Source organism: Eucyclogobius newberryi, unplaced genomic scaffold (assembly GCF_026437365.1).
Source record: "Eucyclogobius newberryi isolate DKJ021-1_F unplaced genomic scaffold, fEucNew1.0.hap1 SCAF_1, whole genome shotgun sequence".
NCBI classification, from domain to species: Eukaryota; Metazoa; Chordata; class Actinopteri; order Gobiiformes; family Gobiidae; genus Eucyclogobius; species Eucyclogobius newberryi.
Genome location: NW_027315723.1, coordinates 31,763,274 through 31,780,192, shown reverse-complemented (window position 1 = coordinate 31,780,192; position 16,919 = coordinate 31,763,274). Strand labels below are relative to the sequence as shown.

The following is a 16,919-nucleotide window of genomic DNA, read 5'->3' as shown; positions in this document are numbered from 1 at the left end:
AGCGGTAGGTGCGTTTTATGATTGATACGTGGCAGGACTAATTGGCAGTCCACGCCACGAGTAAATAAGACACAGATTTGGGCCAAAAAAATCGTCCATTCAACCTTTAAATATTAAGTATTTTTGTGTTTAATGGTCCTATGTTATTTGTAAAAGACTGTGATGCGACCTGAGACTGCCATGGCTTGTGACAATTTACAGCTGAACCTAAACATGGGGAATCCAAGGACTTTCAAAGAAATAAAGTACATAAATGTGTCGTATCAGAGGTAAGATGAACGTCACTGTGAATTTGGTCATGGAAATGGACATAATGTCTATCTCATTTGGTCCAAGTTGTCTAAAAATCTCCATAAAGTTAGTTTTGTCTCGGACATGTGGTCTTTCCTCTGCAATTATATTACATCACATATTAATCAAAGTATTTTTCAGTGACATTCAGTGTCGACGCTCAACATTCTAATAGACAATAAAAAAAGGCTCTTTAAAGGTGCACTGTGTTAGCTCTTTGGTGGGGAATCTGCTTGTTTCCATGCCGCGGATGACATTGCTTTGCCTGGATTATTCCACAGTATGACAGTAAACCTAAGTATAACAGCTAGACATGACTTTGAATCTAACACTGAGTCTTCGTTCCACAGATCAGACCTGTAACTTCATCTGGTGGCATCACACGCTTGGATTGGTGCATCACAGTGCATCTTTAAGCCTGGACTTCTCTTCCACGCTTGCTCCTGCGCTTACCTTCGTCGCACAGGTTGAGTTTGGAGAGGTTGTGCCCGTCGTAGGCCTCTTCATACATGGACCCGTTCTCCCGCTCTTCATATGTGCTCAGATACATGGCCTTGTTCTCCATCTCCTCCTGTTTGATCAGAAAACACAGCGTCACATTAAACCAACACTAGACTCCGGGCTATGCTGAGAATGTGTACCATGTGCATCACTTCGCGCCACAGTGCAGCGGGACCACACATTGAACAAACAGACGTTTCTAATCCTCCGGTGATGAGGACGTAATCTAGACTAATCTTCAAACAGCACTTTTGGAAGGCTAGAGTTAAACTAAAAGACTGGCAACTTGTCTCCCGCCGTGGCCAGACATTGATAAATATACAGAGTGTGCAGTGAAGTGGGTCCAAGGACAATAACAGCAGGAAGGCTCTGGGTATGAGGACCAAGTGGACTTTGCACCACAGACAGGATCAGGTTTGAGACATGTGAAAAAATGACATGCAAATATGGAAAACAAGCCAGTTTAGAGAAGTTGACAGGACGGCAGAGATCTCAACTACAGAGGCATTTATTTACATTCAGCTTAACCACTTTATAAGAGCAAACTTTCTGCCTGTGCCCGCTGCCATTTGCACATTGATTACATTTTGGAATTCACCCAAACTGCATCATCTTATAATTTAATGTTTCCTCTTTTTTCCCCTGATCCCATCATTAGTGTTTTTAAAATAAATATGAAATAAAAGCGAGTTGGTCAAAACGATGTAACCAATGTAGCTGTATATGATAAAGACGAGGTATAATTGTCAAACTCTCAAATGTACAAATGTGCCAAAGTGATAAACTAATAATGAATATAGGCTACCAGCTAGATGTAAAGTGGGCGGAATTCCTAGAAATAAAATGTATGCTAAGTTTGAGCTTAGAAGAAAACATAGAAGTAGTTAAACTCTCCTTGAGTGGGTTTCCACACATCATACAGTTTCTCTGTAAGTATTGTGTAAAATCTAGTTTTAATCTTGCTTTTACCATACGTCATTTCAATATTATGAAATAATGGATGTAAAATCATATAGAAGTGGGAGACATATAAAGACAATGGATACTATCACATATGTTGTTTTGGAGATATGCAACATTATAATATTGAGTATACGGCCTATAATTAAAACAATTAAAAATACCTCAGAAAGAGACAGAAAAGTAAGATAAAAGAGTTTATCTCCCAGATGATATTGCCCTTTTGCGGTTAATTTGAGGGTCCACTTACAACATTTATATACACATTTCAGCACGTTCCTGAAGAATTGTGAAAATGCGGGAAAAAAAAGGAAAATAATAAAAACATACTGACATATTCATTGTTATCAATAAATTATTATTATCATTTAGTACATTAAATGAAACAATCAGATGAGAAATGGCTTAATTATCTCCTGTTACTCTATCAGTAAGACATGCGTGTGATAAATGTCTGTTTAATCAGCTACAGGGTCAGTCTAGCAGTAAATTAAGTCACTTCAGACTCACATGGAGCAGTGGAGTTTTTCCTGGGGTCTCCTAGCAGCCATAATACTTCTCTCTCTGGCATTATCCTAAATGTCAGCTGACCCCTCTGTCCTCTCCATAATGAGAAAGTCCAGATAAAGCACTATTTAACCACTTTGTCAAACAGTCCCAGGTCTGTAGCCGAGGATTCTGGGAGATTTTCTTCTCTGCTTGTTTGAGCTCGACTCGAACGGTGGCCATATTTACTGAGGCGTGGGAAACTGTGTTTAAACCTAAAGAGCAAATGTACTGCTTCTCCAGTAAACGCAGCAGAGTGGACTAATAGTTCGGTGGATAGACACTGGAGGGACATTCATTGTTTTAGCCAATCGATATGGGCTTCAAGTGGAGAGCGTTTTTGACACTGGCGGCTGGACACTCTACCATTCTTTCATTGGGGGTCATTTAGAGACACTTATATACTCAACTTACTGGATGTTAGAGTCCTACACAACATGATGCCGAATAAATAAAACAAAACAATATTTTGCATCACTTGATTTCACTGAATGGTGTTTTTTAAGTGCCAACTCTATTGTCAAAATGTCAAAAGTGGCACACAATTGTGAAATAGAAGGAAAATTGTGCATGGATTGCCAGCCACAAAAAAGTGCAGTATGCAAAGGTATTCAGCCCTTTACTCCTGAGTACAACCAATTACTGTCAGAAGTTTCCTGATGATTGCTGAAAGAATGAATGTTGACCTAATGATTCAATCGAGTCCCTCTGTGTGTAATTTAATCTCAGTTTAAATGCAGTTCTGTTCTGTGAAGGCCACAGAAGTTTGTGAAGAGAATGTTGTTGAGCAAACAGCATCATTAAGTCCAAGGCAGACACACCAGGCAGGTCAGGGATCAAGTTTGGAGAAGGTTTAGGTTATAAAACGATTTCCCAAGCGTTGAAAATCTCACAGAGCATAGTTCAATCCATCATCCAGAAATGGAATGATGGTCCACCAAAACTTCATCTGAACAAGGAGAGCCAAGAGGCCCATGGGAACTCTGAAGGAGCTGCAGAGATCCACTGCTCAGGTGGACAGGGAATCTGTCACAGGAGAATTAGTCAAGGACTACTCAAATAAAGCTGTGATCAGAACAAGACTGAACCTTTTGGACAAAAAGCAAAACGCTATATTTGACACATGACTCTGAACACACATCTCCACTGTCAAACATAGAGCTGCAGTATCATGCTGTGGGGCCGCTTTTCTTCAGCAGGAACAGGGAAGCGGCTCAGATGGAAGATGGATGAAACCCAATACAGGGCAATCTTGGAAGAAAATCTGTTGGCGTCTGCAAAAACATAAAGCCAGAGCTACAATGGAATGGTTGAAAAACATCTTCATGTGTTAGAACGGCCCAGATCTGAAAACTGCTGTTCACATCAAATCTGACTGAGCTTGAGCTGATTTGCAAAGAAGAATGGGCAAAACCACCAGTCTATATGTGAACAAAGCTGGTCGAGACAAACCACAGAAGACTTGCAGCTGTCATTGTAGAGAAACTGGTTCCACAAAGAGAGAGACTCAGACTCAAAGAGACGCTACACTTTTCTGTTGTGTCTTTTTTTAAATCTGGAAATCATGTCTTATTTTCCTTTCACTTTACAATTGTGTGTTGTTTTGTGTTGCTCTTTTCACAAAAAATACAAAAATAATTTATTTAAAGCCGTAATGGCCCAAATCTGAGTCTTATTTCCTCGTGGCGTGGACTGCCGATTAGTCCTGCCACGTATCAATCATAAAACGCAGCTACCGCTCACCTGCAGCCTCGTGTGGCTCGTCCCCACGTTTCCGCGTGCCTAAGCGCATGGATCTATCATAATATAGTTCCCTCAGTGTACGGGGCAAAATGAAGACGGAGAAAGACTGTTCGAGCTGTCTCATTAGAGACGGAAATCTACGGGAGACGAGAGATGCGATAAGATCCATTGCGCTAATAAACAAACGCACATGTGTGTTGTATCAGTCCACACGGGGGAGTGCGCATGCGCACTTCCGTCTGAGTTCTCAAATCGCCGAAAAATCGGCCATTGCGCCTTTAAGTTTGTGGTCATGACATGAGAAAATGTGGAAAGGTTTTACGAGTACGAACACTATGTAACATTTCTGGTGGGTCTGCTGCCTGCTCGCCTCAATGGACCTGTTGTTACTTTGGTTAGAATGTTCACAATATGGCATTAAACATGTCTGACAAGCAGGTGATCCACCAGTTCCAGCTCAGATCTGTGACGAGGCAAGATGATCCTCACGGTAAGATTGTATTTTTGCACAGTATTTTTAAGCAATGCTTAAAAAAAATCTAAGATGAATATGTGTAATGCCAAACTGTGGAATATGTAAGGCAACAAAATGAACTGAAAACATAATCTCTCTGTACATTACGGTGCATCCAGAGCTGCCATGTTAAAGTGGGGTTTTCCCTTGTGGGCCGATATTATTGTAAAATTGGAGTAAAGACTTTAATAACATTGAGTCAACTTTTAGGTTGTCAATATGCCATCAACAATAATTCTGTGCAGCTACGGATAATTTGTTAGACAACGTTGCACTACTACATCCTGCTTCCGAAGAGTGCACACGCTTTTTTGCTCGCTCCGCTTGCTATCGCTGCTTTCTAATCAGTTTTTGTCTTCCAAACATTTTTGCTTTAGAATTTTTCAAGTAAACCAAGGATTTTAAGAACATTTTTCCAGTTTTAACGACATATCTGACGCCAGCGACATGTCCGTGAGAAGAAGGGAGAAAGACTGTGAACGCTGTCGGAAATATCAACAAGAAATTAATGAGCTGAAAACACGGATATTTGTTTTGGAATCTGAAAAAGTTCTTCACGATACCATTCCTGTGTCAACCGACGGTAAGAAGAGCACACTTTTTACAAGAAAAACTGCTACTTTCAACCTAAACCGCAGTGACTCTGTGTCGTTTCCAAAACTGTCTAAAAACCAGAAAGACCAGGCTGTTTCTTGGAACAAACTTGGAGCAAAGCCTAAACGATACAAAGATAACGTGAAGTCACCTAAAATACAGCTCACCAACAGATTTTTACCACTTTCAGAGATGGAATTAAATGAAAAAAGGAAAGATGACGTGGCCAAAATACAGCGAGGAGGATCTGTGCCACAAGCCAAGGTCACGGAGATTATTTTAGTTGGGGACGGCGCGATAAGTCACGTGATGCATGAAAAGATAAACACACATTCTTTTCCAAGCGCCACTGTTTCTGAGATAACGTCACTCCTTCCAAATATTATGGCTAAGCATGGAGGAGCTAAACAGCTGATTGTGCACGTGGGTGCAGTGGACATGCGGCGGGAACAGACTGAAGTTTTGAAAAAAGACTTCTTGAAGTTATTCAACGTGCTTGATAAAATGGAAATCAAAACATTCATAAGTGGACCTCTTCCAAACATCGACAGGAGGATAAACAAGTTTAGCCGGCTTCTTCAGCTGAACACATGGCTGTCCAAAGAGTGTTCCCCGAGAGGACTACACTATATTGAGAACTTCTATCTATTCTGGAAACGAGAGGACCTGTTTAAGAGAAATGGCCCCCACCTATGCAGAGGTGGAGTGAGGGTGCTGACAGAGAACCTGCTCCACGCTCTGAGGCATTGGACTGGGCCTGGACAGGGTCCTGAGCATAGTTAGAGAAGAGAGGAATGAGAGAAGAATTCCTGCTCCCTCAGCCAGAGACCGAGCCAATGTTTCAACATCAAAAGCACCACAACCTCAGCCTCCACCAAAGGATTCATCAGCAGCTGCTCCACCACCACCAGCAAAGGATTCAGCTCCAACTGCTCCACATTCACCTCCACAGCCTCCAGCAAAGGAACAATCTTCAAAGGCCTTGGACCCATCTGTGACAAGCCCAACAACATCCCTGTCATCGCCCCTGCCTTCACACCAGCCCTGGGTTCCCCCTGCAACATCTACTCCCACTAAAGATTCATCATTCTCCTTCTCATCTCCACTCTCACCCATGGGCCTTCCCAGCCATTTTGAAAGTCTGATCAAATCAGGCATTAAGATGGCTCCACTCACGCCCAATATAGCAAGGGCTATGCCGACTACACCAACAAAAGCCCCACCACCCATCCCCCCCTCGCCTCTCACCTGGTCCCAAACTCTCCTTGGCTACAAAAGCCCCACCACCCATCCAACCTCGCCTTTTACCTGGTATCTCCCATAGCTAGGATGCACTGGGTCTCAGCGTTGCCGGGACTTATTGTCACATTAAAAATCAAACCAACCCGGGGCCCTATGTAAAAAGAGCCCCCCCTAGTGCTATTTCTGTAGCCACATCATCACACAGATGGAAAAACAAAATGCGAGTAAGGCCCAATCTGAGAAATGTGATTCATATTCCCTGTGAAAAGATAAAGCCCAGTCTCACTGAAACTAGTCTGAAACTTGCTGTGCTAAATGTCAGATCCTTATGTAACAAATCTCTCTTAATTAATAATTTTATTTCTTCTTATAATCTTGATTTTATGTTTTTAACTGAAACATGGCTTGACAAAAACACAGGAAATGTAGTTCTGGTAGAATCTGCTCCACCCAACTTTAAGTTTGAATCTGAAACACGAGAAAACAAAAAGGGGGGTGGAGTCTGTGCTGTCTTTAGAGATGAAATAATTACCCGCAGGTTGTCTTTTGGGGTGTTCATCATTTGAGTATGTATCCTTTAAAATGGAGCTAAAACGGTCTCCATCCATTCTCTTCATTGTTTTATACAAGCCTCCCCAGCACTGCCAAAGTTTTATTGATAATTTTACTGAGATGCTTTAAGTCATATGCACAGACTTTGATGGTTTGGTCATTACAGGTGATTTCAATGTGCATGTTGATAATATTTGTGACAGAAACGCTAAAGAGCTTGATGCTGTCCTTGAAACCTTCAGTCTTACTCAGCATGTGAGAGGCCCCACCCACAGCAAAGGACACACTCTAGATCTCATAATTACAAAGGGGGTAAATATTTCAAATGTTAATGTGATCGATGTTGCTCTGTCTGATCATTTCTGTGTCTTCTTTGACCTGTCTGTTTCTCCCAAACCTCCGGTTGGTCCTGCAGTTGTTCAGAGGAGACACATAAGTGATGGCACAGGTGCACTGTTTATGGAAATGATAAACTTTGAAAATGTCTCATGTTCTAATGTAAATGATTTGTTGAACTCTGTTACATCTAGTGTTTTGAATGTTCTGGACACCATCGCCCCTATAAAGGCTAAAATGGTTAAAAATAAGCAGAAGGCGCCGTGGAGAAATGATGATTCGGTCAGGGCACAGAAAAGGGAGTGCCGCAGGGCCGAACGGAAATGGCGCAAGTCAAAGCTCCAGGTTCAAAAAGAGATTTACAAAGAAAAGCTGAACATGTACAACCTAATCTTATGTAGAACTAGGGAAAGATATTTTTCTGAAATAATTGGAAGCTGCAGTAAAAACTCGCGTGTCCTGTTTGCCACAGTAAACAGATTAACAAACCCTCCAGCTCAGCTGCCATTAGAACTCATTTCCACATCCAAGTGTAATGAGTTTGCATTATTCTTTAATGACAAAGTTCAGAGCATTAAAAATGCTATAAATCCCACAATGCAAAAAATTACCCTAAAACCACCAAGACACTTAGAGCTAACTCACTTTGCACCAGTAACTGACAAAACTGTCCATGAGATCATCACCAGTCTGAGTTCATCTACATGCTGCCTTGATGTGTTACCCACCAAATTTCTAAAGTCTGTGCTGAACAGTTTGTTAGCACCATTCACTCACATAGTTAACATGTCGCTTCAATCTGGAACATTCCCAATGTCTTTGAAAACTGCGGTCATAAAGCCTCTCCTAAAGAAGAGCAGTCTTGATGCCGCACTACTGAGTCATTACCGGCCCATCTCTAATCTGCCATTTTGGGGCAAAGTCCTTGAAAAGGTTGTTTACCAACAGCTCACAGATTTCCTCTTAATAAACAACTCATTTGATGTTTTTCAGTCAGGTTTTAGACCTCATCACAGCACTGAGACTGCTCTTGTCAAGGTGACAAATGACATCCGCCTGAACACTGACACGGGCAAAGCCTCAGTCTTAATTCTGTTAGATCTGAGTGCTGCTTTTGACACTGTCGATCATGGGATCCTCTTACAGAGACTAGAGGACTGGGTGGGCATCACTGGCACTGCCCTAAACTGGTTAAGGTCCTATCTGGAAGACAGGAAGTACTTTGTTGAAATTGGTAGCTGTGTCTCAGACCACATGACCCTGACCTGTGGAGTGTCCCAAGGGTCAGTCCTGGGTCCCCTTCTGTTCAACCTCTACATGCTGCCGTTGGGTCAGTTGATACGCAGTGAAAATGTGTCCTATCACAATTATGCAGACGACACTCAGATCTATGTTTCACTATCGGCAGGTGACTATGGACCAGTAGATTCACTCTGTCACTGCATCCAACAGATCAGTTTGTGGATGCAAAACAACTTTCTCCAGCTGAACTCAGACAAGACTGAAATAATCGTTTTTGGCCCACAGAAACAAAGAGAAAGTGTTAGCGGTCACCTCCAGAGTCTCGCTCTAAAACCTACAAACCAAATTAGAAATCTGGGGGTAATAATGGACTCAGACTTGAACTTTAATAGCCACGTCAAATCAATAACATCAGCAGCTTTTTACCATCTAAAAAACATTGCCAAAATCAAAAATATAGTGTCAAAACCAGATTTAGAGAGACTTATCCACGCGTTTGTCTCCAGTAGATTAGACTACTGTAATGGCCTGCTCACTGGTCTCTCCAAACGAGCTGTAAAACAGCTGCAGTACATCCAGAACGCTGCTGCTCGGGTCCTGACTAGAACCAGGAAGTATGATCACATTAGTCCTGTTCTCAGGTCTCTGCACTGGCTCCCTGTGGCTCAGAGAATAGACTTTAAAGCAGCTCTGCTTGTGTACAAGTCTCTCCATGGCCTAGCACCAAAGTACATCTTGGATATGTTAGTGCCATATGAACCATCTCGGACTCTGAGGACCTCGGGGACCGGCCTCTTGCTGGTGCCCAGAGTCAGGACAAAACATGGGGAATCTGCGTTTCAGTTTTATGCAGCTAAAATCTGGAACAGTCTTCCTGAAGATGTGAGACAGGCTTCTACTCTGACAATGTTCAAATCTAAGCTAAAAACAGTTTTGTTTAGCTGCGCATATGACTGAAGGGATTTTTTCTTTGCACTCTTCTCTTTTGTTTGTGATTTTATTAGTTTAGAAAATCAGTTGGATTGATAATTTTTAATTTAGTTAATTTTATTGTATTTCTGTAATTTGAATGCATTTTTCCTGCTGTGTGAAGCACTTTGAATTGCCTTGTGTATGAAATGTGCTCTACAAATAAACTTGCCTTGCCTTGCACTCTGCACCTGTTGCCCCTCGAGAAATTTTAACAAAATTTATGGGACTGAGGTTTCACTAGGGGGATTTAGACAAGCGCCAAAACTACATCTGCCATTATAATCTTCCACCATAAACTAAACGATTCATTTGAGGTGAAATGTACACACTTTACTTGTCTAAACTAATGGAAAGGTTCCAAACAGAGGGCTATGCATTCCATGGTTGCACTTTTACAAATGAAGCCCTAGGGGATTTCACGCTTCCTAAGCTGCACCTGAACCTGACATTATGGACATTCTTTCCAACTCTTTGTAGAAAAAGCAAAGTAAGAATAAGTGGATTGTCCATCTGATTGAAAAAGGATGGTTCTGATGTCTCCGTAGTTTTATTTTGACATACAGGTTTGTGTATGTATGAATAGTAACTTCAAATTTATCTTGCATTTCTTCTCAACCAGACCTTGGTGTGTTGGAATAAAGATGTGTTTGAAAACAAAATCAGAATATAAAAAGAAAAAAAAAGACATTTCCAGCTTTTTATCTATATGTTAGAGTTTACGGCAAGTCCTGGAGCCGTCAACACCTTCTGCACCGCTCTTTTCTCTTTCCAAGTCGGCGTATCCAGTTACACAGCACAAAGCGAATGCCTTTATCAGCTGTTGATCAAAGCTGTGGACTCCTTTGGACTTAAGATGGTTATCCACAGATCTAAACCTCATGGGATGGGGATTTTCACACGTTTGTGCACTTTGCAGCAACATCATTTCTGAATTACAGCTTTAACCCAACCATTCAAAGACAAAGAGATATCTGACAAAGTGATTTCTTTCAATAACTCTATAGCAACAAATCCCCTCTGTCTAGATGATTTGAATACTATTTAGAGTAGTATTTTAGTTGACCTGTTATCAAGATGTCCCTGGTTCGATTCCAGATACCCTCAGCACTTAAGTATTTGATTCGCGTAGCTGCTGTGGGCTCTTCAAATCATGCTACGGTTCACCTGATCCCCACCTACAGACAGAGGCTGAAGCTCTCCAAATCTGTAAGTGAGGACCTCTAGGAAGTAGACAAATGAGGCAGTGGAGGAGCTACGTGTTTGGACATGTTTGGGCTGGGAGGTTTTCAGCGCTGTCACAGACAGTTTGCATGAGTACACGGACACTGTGATGTCATACATTCGATTCTGTGAGGACAGCATTATACCATCACACATCAAAGTCACTTTCAACAATGACAAACCCTGGTTCACACCTAAACTGAGGCAGTTAAGGCAGCAGAAGGAGGTAGCGCACAGGGCTGGTGACAGCACTACAAAGATGCAAAGTATGAATTAAGCAGGGAGGTGCCGAGGGCTAGATCACAGTACAATATGCATCTGAAGCAGCAGTTCTCTGACAACAACCCCGCCTCTGTGTGGAGTGGGCTCCGGCTTCTCACCAACTACAAGGCCAGAGCCCCCCATGCTGCAGATGACCGGAAACTGCCTGAGGAACTCAACACCTTCTACTCTAGGTTTGAGACGACCTCCCCTCCCCCACTGTGGCCACCTCTGCCAACCCAGAACCTGGAGTTCAATACCCAAAAGACAATGGAGATGATTGTGGACTTCTCCTGCAGACTTCCATCTCTGCAGGACCTGTACGGACCAGAACCTCCCACCACGAGAACAGTATCTTTCCCTCTGCCTTTGGACTCATGAACACTTCTAAACACCTATCACCTACAATTTAATCACCCACTCACTGCACTGTTCACTTTCTGCACAACATCTGTATATTTAACTGCAAATTTTGTGTAACTAGTAAGCCCATTTTTATTTTTTAATCTTATAGTAAATTTAAATAGTTTTTCTTCAATGACTGCCCTTTTTGATTCTACATAATTTGTTTTTTTATTATTGTTCATCGTTATGTTGCACAGAATCACCAAAGCAAGTTCCTATGTTTGTGAATTTTGTTCATTGACAAATGGCAATAAACCTTTTCTGATTTTGATTCTGACCACATAGTAGTTGCCTCATTGGGCGTTCCAGAATTGTTGATTTAACCAACAGAATGTTAGAGAATCAAACAATGAAACAATCAAAAGCTGATCAAACAATGTTCACACAAATTTAGCAAATGGAGAACAGCAGACCCCCGTCCTTAGACCCTCTGCAAGGAAAAGCTACAAAAACCCTGACACAAAGACATGCTTTATGTCAGATGCCCTCCCTGACTTATACTTCCAAAAGACATTGGCATTTTAGACAATAGTGTGTAAAATCAGTGCAGTGTCTGCAGCGATGCGGCCGGTGTGTGAAGTGAAAAAGAGTCGAGTCAAATGACTAATTAACAGTTCTGAAAATGAATATGTTGATCGATTTTAATTTGTTATTAATTAGACCAAATATGATCATAAGAAATTGACCAACTGTTTTATCATCATTGTATCTTATAACGCAATCAGCCGACTTATACTCTTTCCCCAACAGTTTTCTGACACGGGAGAGAGAGCGAGAGCGAGAGAGCGAGCGAGAGGAAGTAATTATCTTGTCATGGTTTGTCACGTTGCCAGATTGGGCCTTCACTCCACCAGGCGATTGTCTGCAGGTCACAGAGCAGTGCGGGTGGTCTGTCGGCCCCAGCACAAGGCTGTGTTAACCAGATAGTCCCAATGCAACATGGCCGACATTGTTCAGGGACAAGTCATGCAGGTTGGTATTTACACCATTCAACCCCCAAGCTCATGTACTTCAAGTCTTCTTGTTCTTATACATTTTTGATTGTGCTTTCTCTGATGCAATGACTCCTAGTGATACAAAAAAAGGGAATCTCATCAAATGATATTCCTACGACTACGAGAATTTGAATCTCTTGAAGTCGCCATGCAGGAACACTGAAAGCATGGGTTAAGTGTCCTCACAAGGCCACAATGGTCAAGGTTTTGACCCATCCTTCAGTTCTGCAGGGGTGACCCGTCAGGAGCAGTGGGCACAGCGCAGTTCGCTGGGACACATTTCCAGATATTGAGCTCGACATGGTCAAAATATTTTCTTTGTGGTTGTTTTGGGTTGATGAGGGAAACCGGAGCCCAGACACTGAACATGCAAAATCCCAAAAGAAAGGCCCGGTCCAGCCTAGAAGTCAAACCCAGAACCTTCTTGCTGTGTTAGTATCTGCTGCAGATACTGCTATGAGTAAATACTTTACTACCAACCTTTGGGTTAGTTAGAGCAAGCGTAGAGCAAGCGCTGTACCATCTGAGATCATGCAACTCCAAACCCTGGATAAAGGTATAAAGGTCCATGGAACTATTGGGTATAACAATGTAGACTACACATGACTCAATTGTATTATTTAAATTCATGTTCTTAAAACATAGGGCTCAAAAATACTAAATGAAAACCACATTCATAACTGTAAGCGAGGTCACCTTTCCATAGATCTGACCTGTAATTTGGTCAGGAGGACAGATGCCAATGTAGAGAATTAGATGCAAAGCAATAACAGGACTGGCGATATAAAAAATGTTTATATAATTTTATATATAATATAATAAATTACTTTAAATATGAGATTCCTACACATAAATATTACAGACTTTTAATAATTTAACACAAAAACTGTCACATTGTTCCCTCCATAGCAATAAGCCTGCCTCCTACAGACAAAGGAAAGGTTCACAACATCTCCATTAAAAACACTCAAGCTGACGGCATTTTCATCTCAATTAAAATTTGATAAATTGCCCTACCCTACAATCACATCTCCATGGAGACAAGTAAGCGGTGGACCCTCCCCTAGACAAGTTACATAGTGCATCTTTAACATATAAAACCTCTTATATGATCATAAACAGCACATAAGAATGATGATGACGACTCGGTGAAGGATCTGATTCTATAGATGCATTTGTCACTCTCGGGCTCCAGTCATCCATGAGCTGCATTAACCCATTTCTCCGCTTCATCAAAGGCAGGGAAACTTCACACATGAGCGCTCAGAAACAAAGTCACCTCATATTACACGCACAGATCTGCTCGATTCTCATTCACAAGTTTCCCGTCAGTGAACGTAAATAACAATATGCTTTTTATAGATGGACCGTTTCTGCCTTTGAAGCGCACATGCCACACATTCTGGTCAGTGGTAAATGACCTTCAGGGAGCGGAGATAGTGTGTGTGGAGTCTGTGGGACGAGACAGCCTCATGCGCTGGGGGTCGGGGGTCACGGAGGTCCCCGGGTTTAATCAAGCCCAGTCTGGGGTCAAACGGGGCAGAAAAAGTCCAGGGGAAGTCCATTTACCGGACAAGAATAGAGAATGTGGAGAGTGTGGGTTGATTTGTTAATTGAATTATTCATTTGTTTGTCTGTGCGCATTGGTCCCATTATTTCAAAGCTGATACTTACTGGCGTGTCAGCACATTGAGCTTGTAGAGCGTTTGTTTGTTTATTCTTATACAGAGGGAGGAAAGTAAATGAGAGAAAATGCCTTTTGTCATGACTAATACAAAACATGAAACAAACAGTGACACAGAAAATGTCAATAAAACGATCAATAAGATCCGAAACACACAATAACATAAAACATACAATAGGCATTGTGGGTACTAAGAATTAATTAAAAGCATGACATTATCTAATTTAAATAGTGTTTTCTTCCACAAACAAGGATGTCCTGAGAGCTTAATCAGGGAAAACTTGATCTGATATTCAACATATTTGTTAAATAATCAGGAAAAAGCCTAACAAGAGCCTTAAAAACAAAAAAAATGCTGCGTTGTTCTCTACTTTACTTTAGAGTATAAGTGACTATGGTGAGTTCTGTATCCTTCTCCTGTAATCCTTAGAGCTGAGTGAACAACTGAGTTCAGAGGTTTTAACACTGTTGCTGTAGAATGCATATATATATATATATATATATATATATATATATATATATATATATATATATATATATATATATATATATATATATATATATATATATATATATATATATATATATATATATATATATATATATATATATATATATATATATATATATATATATATATATATATATATATATATATATATATATATATATGTATGTATGAGGAGAAAACATGTTTTAGTTCTAAAGAAGAAATGACAATCTGGCTTCAAGATTGTAATAGGCACTTGCACTTGTTCAATCCTATTCTCATCCAGCGTAAAAATACAGTTTTGAGTCACTAGAGCACCTTTGTTACAGTTGATATCACATCATATCAGTCTTTATGTCAGTGGTACTGAGGGATGAGATGATGTCTTTAGTGGTCCAAATAGCAGCACTTCACTTGACCAATGTGTCTCTTCCCCTAAAGTTGTCCAAGTGAAGTGCTGCTATTTGGACCACTAAAGACATCATCTCATCCCCATAATAGCACAATGTCTGCAGATCTGCACTGACAACTACAAAAGGCCAGGTGTTTGTTAATGCTGTTATGAGTTAATAACATGCACATGTGAAGCTTAGTAACAGATGAAGAATAAAAGCTTGGTTTGATCTTCTAAACAGGCTCTCACCGTGTCAGCTGTAGTCTGGTGTCAGCTCAGAGCAGGACGCTTATCACAGCTCCACGTTGGTCATGTTTCATACACAAAGTTTCCTCATTCGCCTGCTCCTCTCATAAAGTTTACATTCAAAGCTGCACGTGCTCCACACACCTCTGTGTTTTCAGCTGTGACTGGAGAACACGCGCTCATCCCTGCATTTTATACCCACAACATCAGCGTCACGTGACCGTCTGTGGCTCCAGCTGAGGAGCACGGCCCTGCCCACATCCATCCACGGCCCTGCCCACATCCATCCACGGCCCTGCCCACATCCACGGCCCTGCCCACATCCACGGCCCTGCCCACATCCATCTACGGCCCTGCCCACATCCATCCACGGCCCTGCCCACATCCACGGCCCTGCCCACATCCACGGCCCTGCCCACATCCATCCACGGCCCTGCCCACATCCACGGCCCTGCCCACATCCACGGCCCTGCCCACATCCATCTACGGCCCTGCCCACATCCATCCACGGCCCTGCCCACATCCACGGCCCTGCCCACATCCACGGCCCTGCCCACATCCATCCACGGCCCTGCCCACATCCACGGCCCTGCCCACATCCACGGCCCTGCCCACATCCATCCACGGCCCTGCCCACATCCACGGCCCTTCCCACATCCATCCACGGTCCTGCCATGGTCCTGCCCACGTCCATCCACGGTCCTGCCCACATTATAATAGATCCATGGCCCACATCCATCCACGGTCCTGCCTTGTACTGTCTGCAGATGAGCACAACCTCCAACAAACCCCTCTCGCGCCGCCTAGTGGTCAATTGTATGTACAGAACATGGCCTGTAGCTTCTGTAAATTAGGGACAAACATTATGAAGGCAATATTTGTGAAAGCTCGTGTTTTAGGCTTTTAGCCTCGGCTAATTTATTCTCTGCATTTCTATTTTCAAATGTAAGCCTTTAGTTTGACATGATTCATGTATCAAAACAAATCGCTGGATTTCCCACAGCACGTGAACGCACCAAAGTCGACAGAGGAAGTGGTTCCTGTTTGTGGGCGTGGCTTGACTCAGGAATGTGCACCGTTCAACTCTCAGGTAAAATTACCTCTTATGTTACACTATGTTATACCACTACAAGACATTGTGGTGACAGTTTGTAGCTCATTTACTTTTGTGAAATGCTGTGGCCTTCAGAAGATCCTGTTTTTTGTAATATTGTACCTGAGTTGTACCTTGCACCTCAATTGTTACCAGTAACTAGGGCGTTCACAACAGAAGAACATAACTTACTTTACATGTTTTGCAGTAGAACATGGATACATTCAAATATCTGTCACTCTGCACAGTGAACATGAAGTCTCTACAGGGCTGTGGACAATGTGTGTCTCAGATTTATGGTTAAACTGGATAAAAACAGTTATGTAATTATGAAAGCTGCCACAAGATGGTGCTACGCTCCTTCTACAAAACATCACAAACTGTTTCCCTTCATCATGGCTCTATCAAAATAACATGCCATCTCCTCTGTATGGACATGATTTCAGATTGTATTTCTATGCTTTGCCTTTAACTTTTTGAACATTTAAAGTAGACTGTTTTTTTTTAGTTTTAAATATCGTTACTTGTTTTCCCCCAGTATAATAAACAGTAAACAGATAAACAACCAACACAAAAATAATCAAAAATATAGCCGCAAGCGGCAATGATCGGCCCTCGCCACGCCGCCGCCACGCCG

General features: G+C 41.9%; 1 protein-coding gene across 2 annotated transcripts in view; it reads right to left on the bottom strand.

Moving 5' to 3' along the window:
• scara5 (scavenger receptor class A, member 5 (putative)) overlaps window positions 1-15,372 on the bottom strand; it is a 75,724-nt gene extending 60,352 nt beyond the window's left edge. The window contains exons 1-2 of one of the 2 annotated variants that reach the window (XM_072443856.1): window positions 15,193-15,372; window positions 745-859 (exon numbers count right to left, since the gene is read on the bottom strand). In XM_072443856.1, coding sequence (XP_072299957.1) covers window positions 745-856 — 112 coding nt within the window. In that variant the 5' untranslated portion in view covers window positions 857-859; window positions 15,193-15,372. Of the gene's footprint in view, window positions 1-744; window positions 863-15,192 lie in introns of both variants that reach the window. The other variant, XM_072443849.1, reaches the window with a different exon arrangement.
• Between the last annotated feature and the right edge of the window lie 1,547 nt (window positions 15,373-16,919).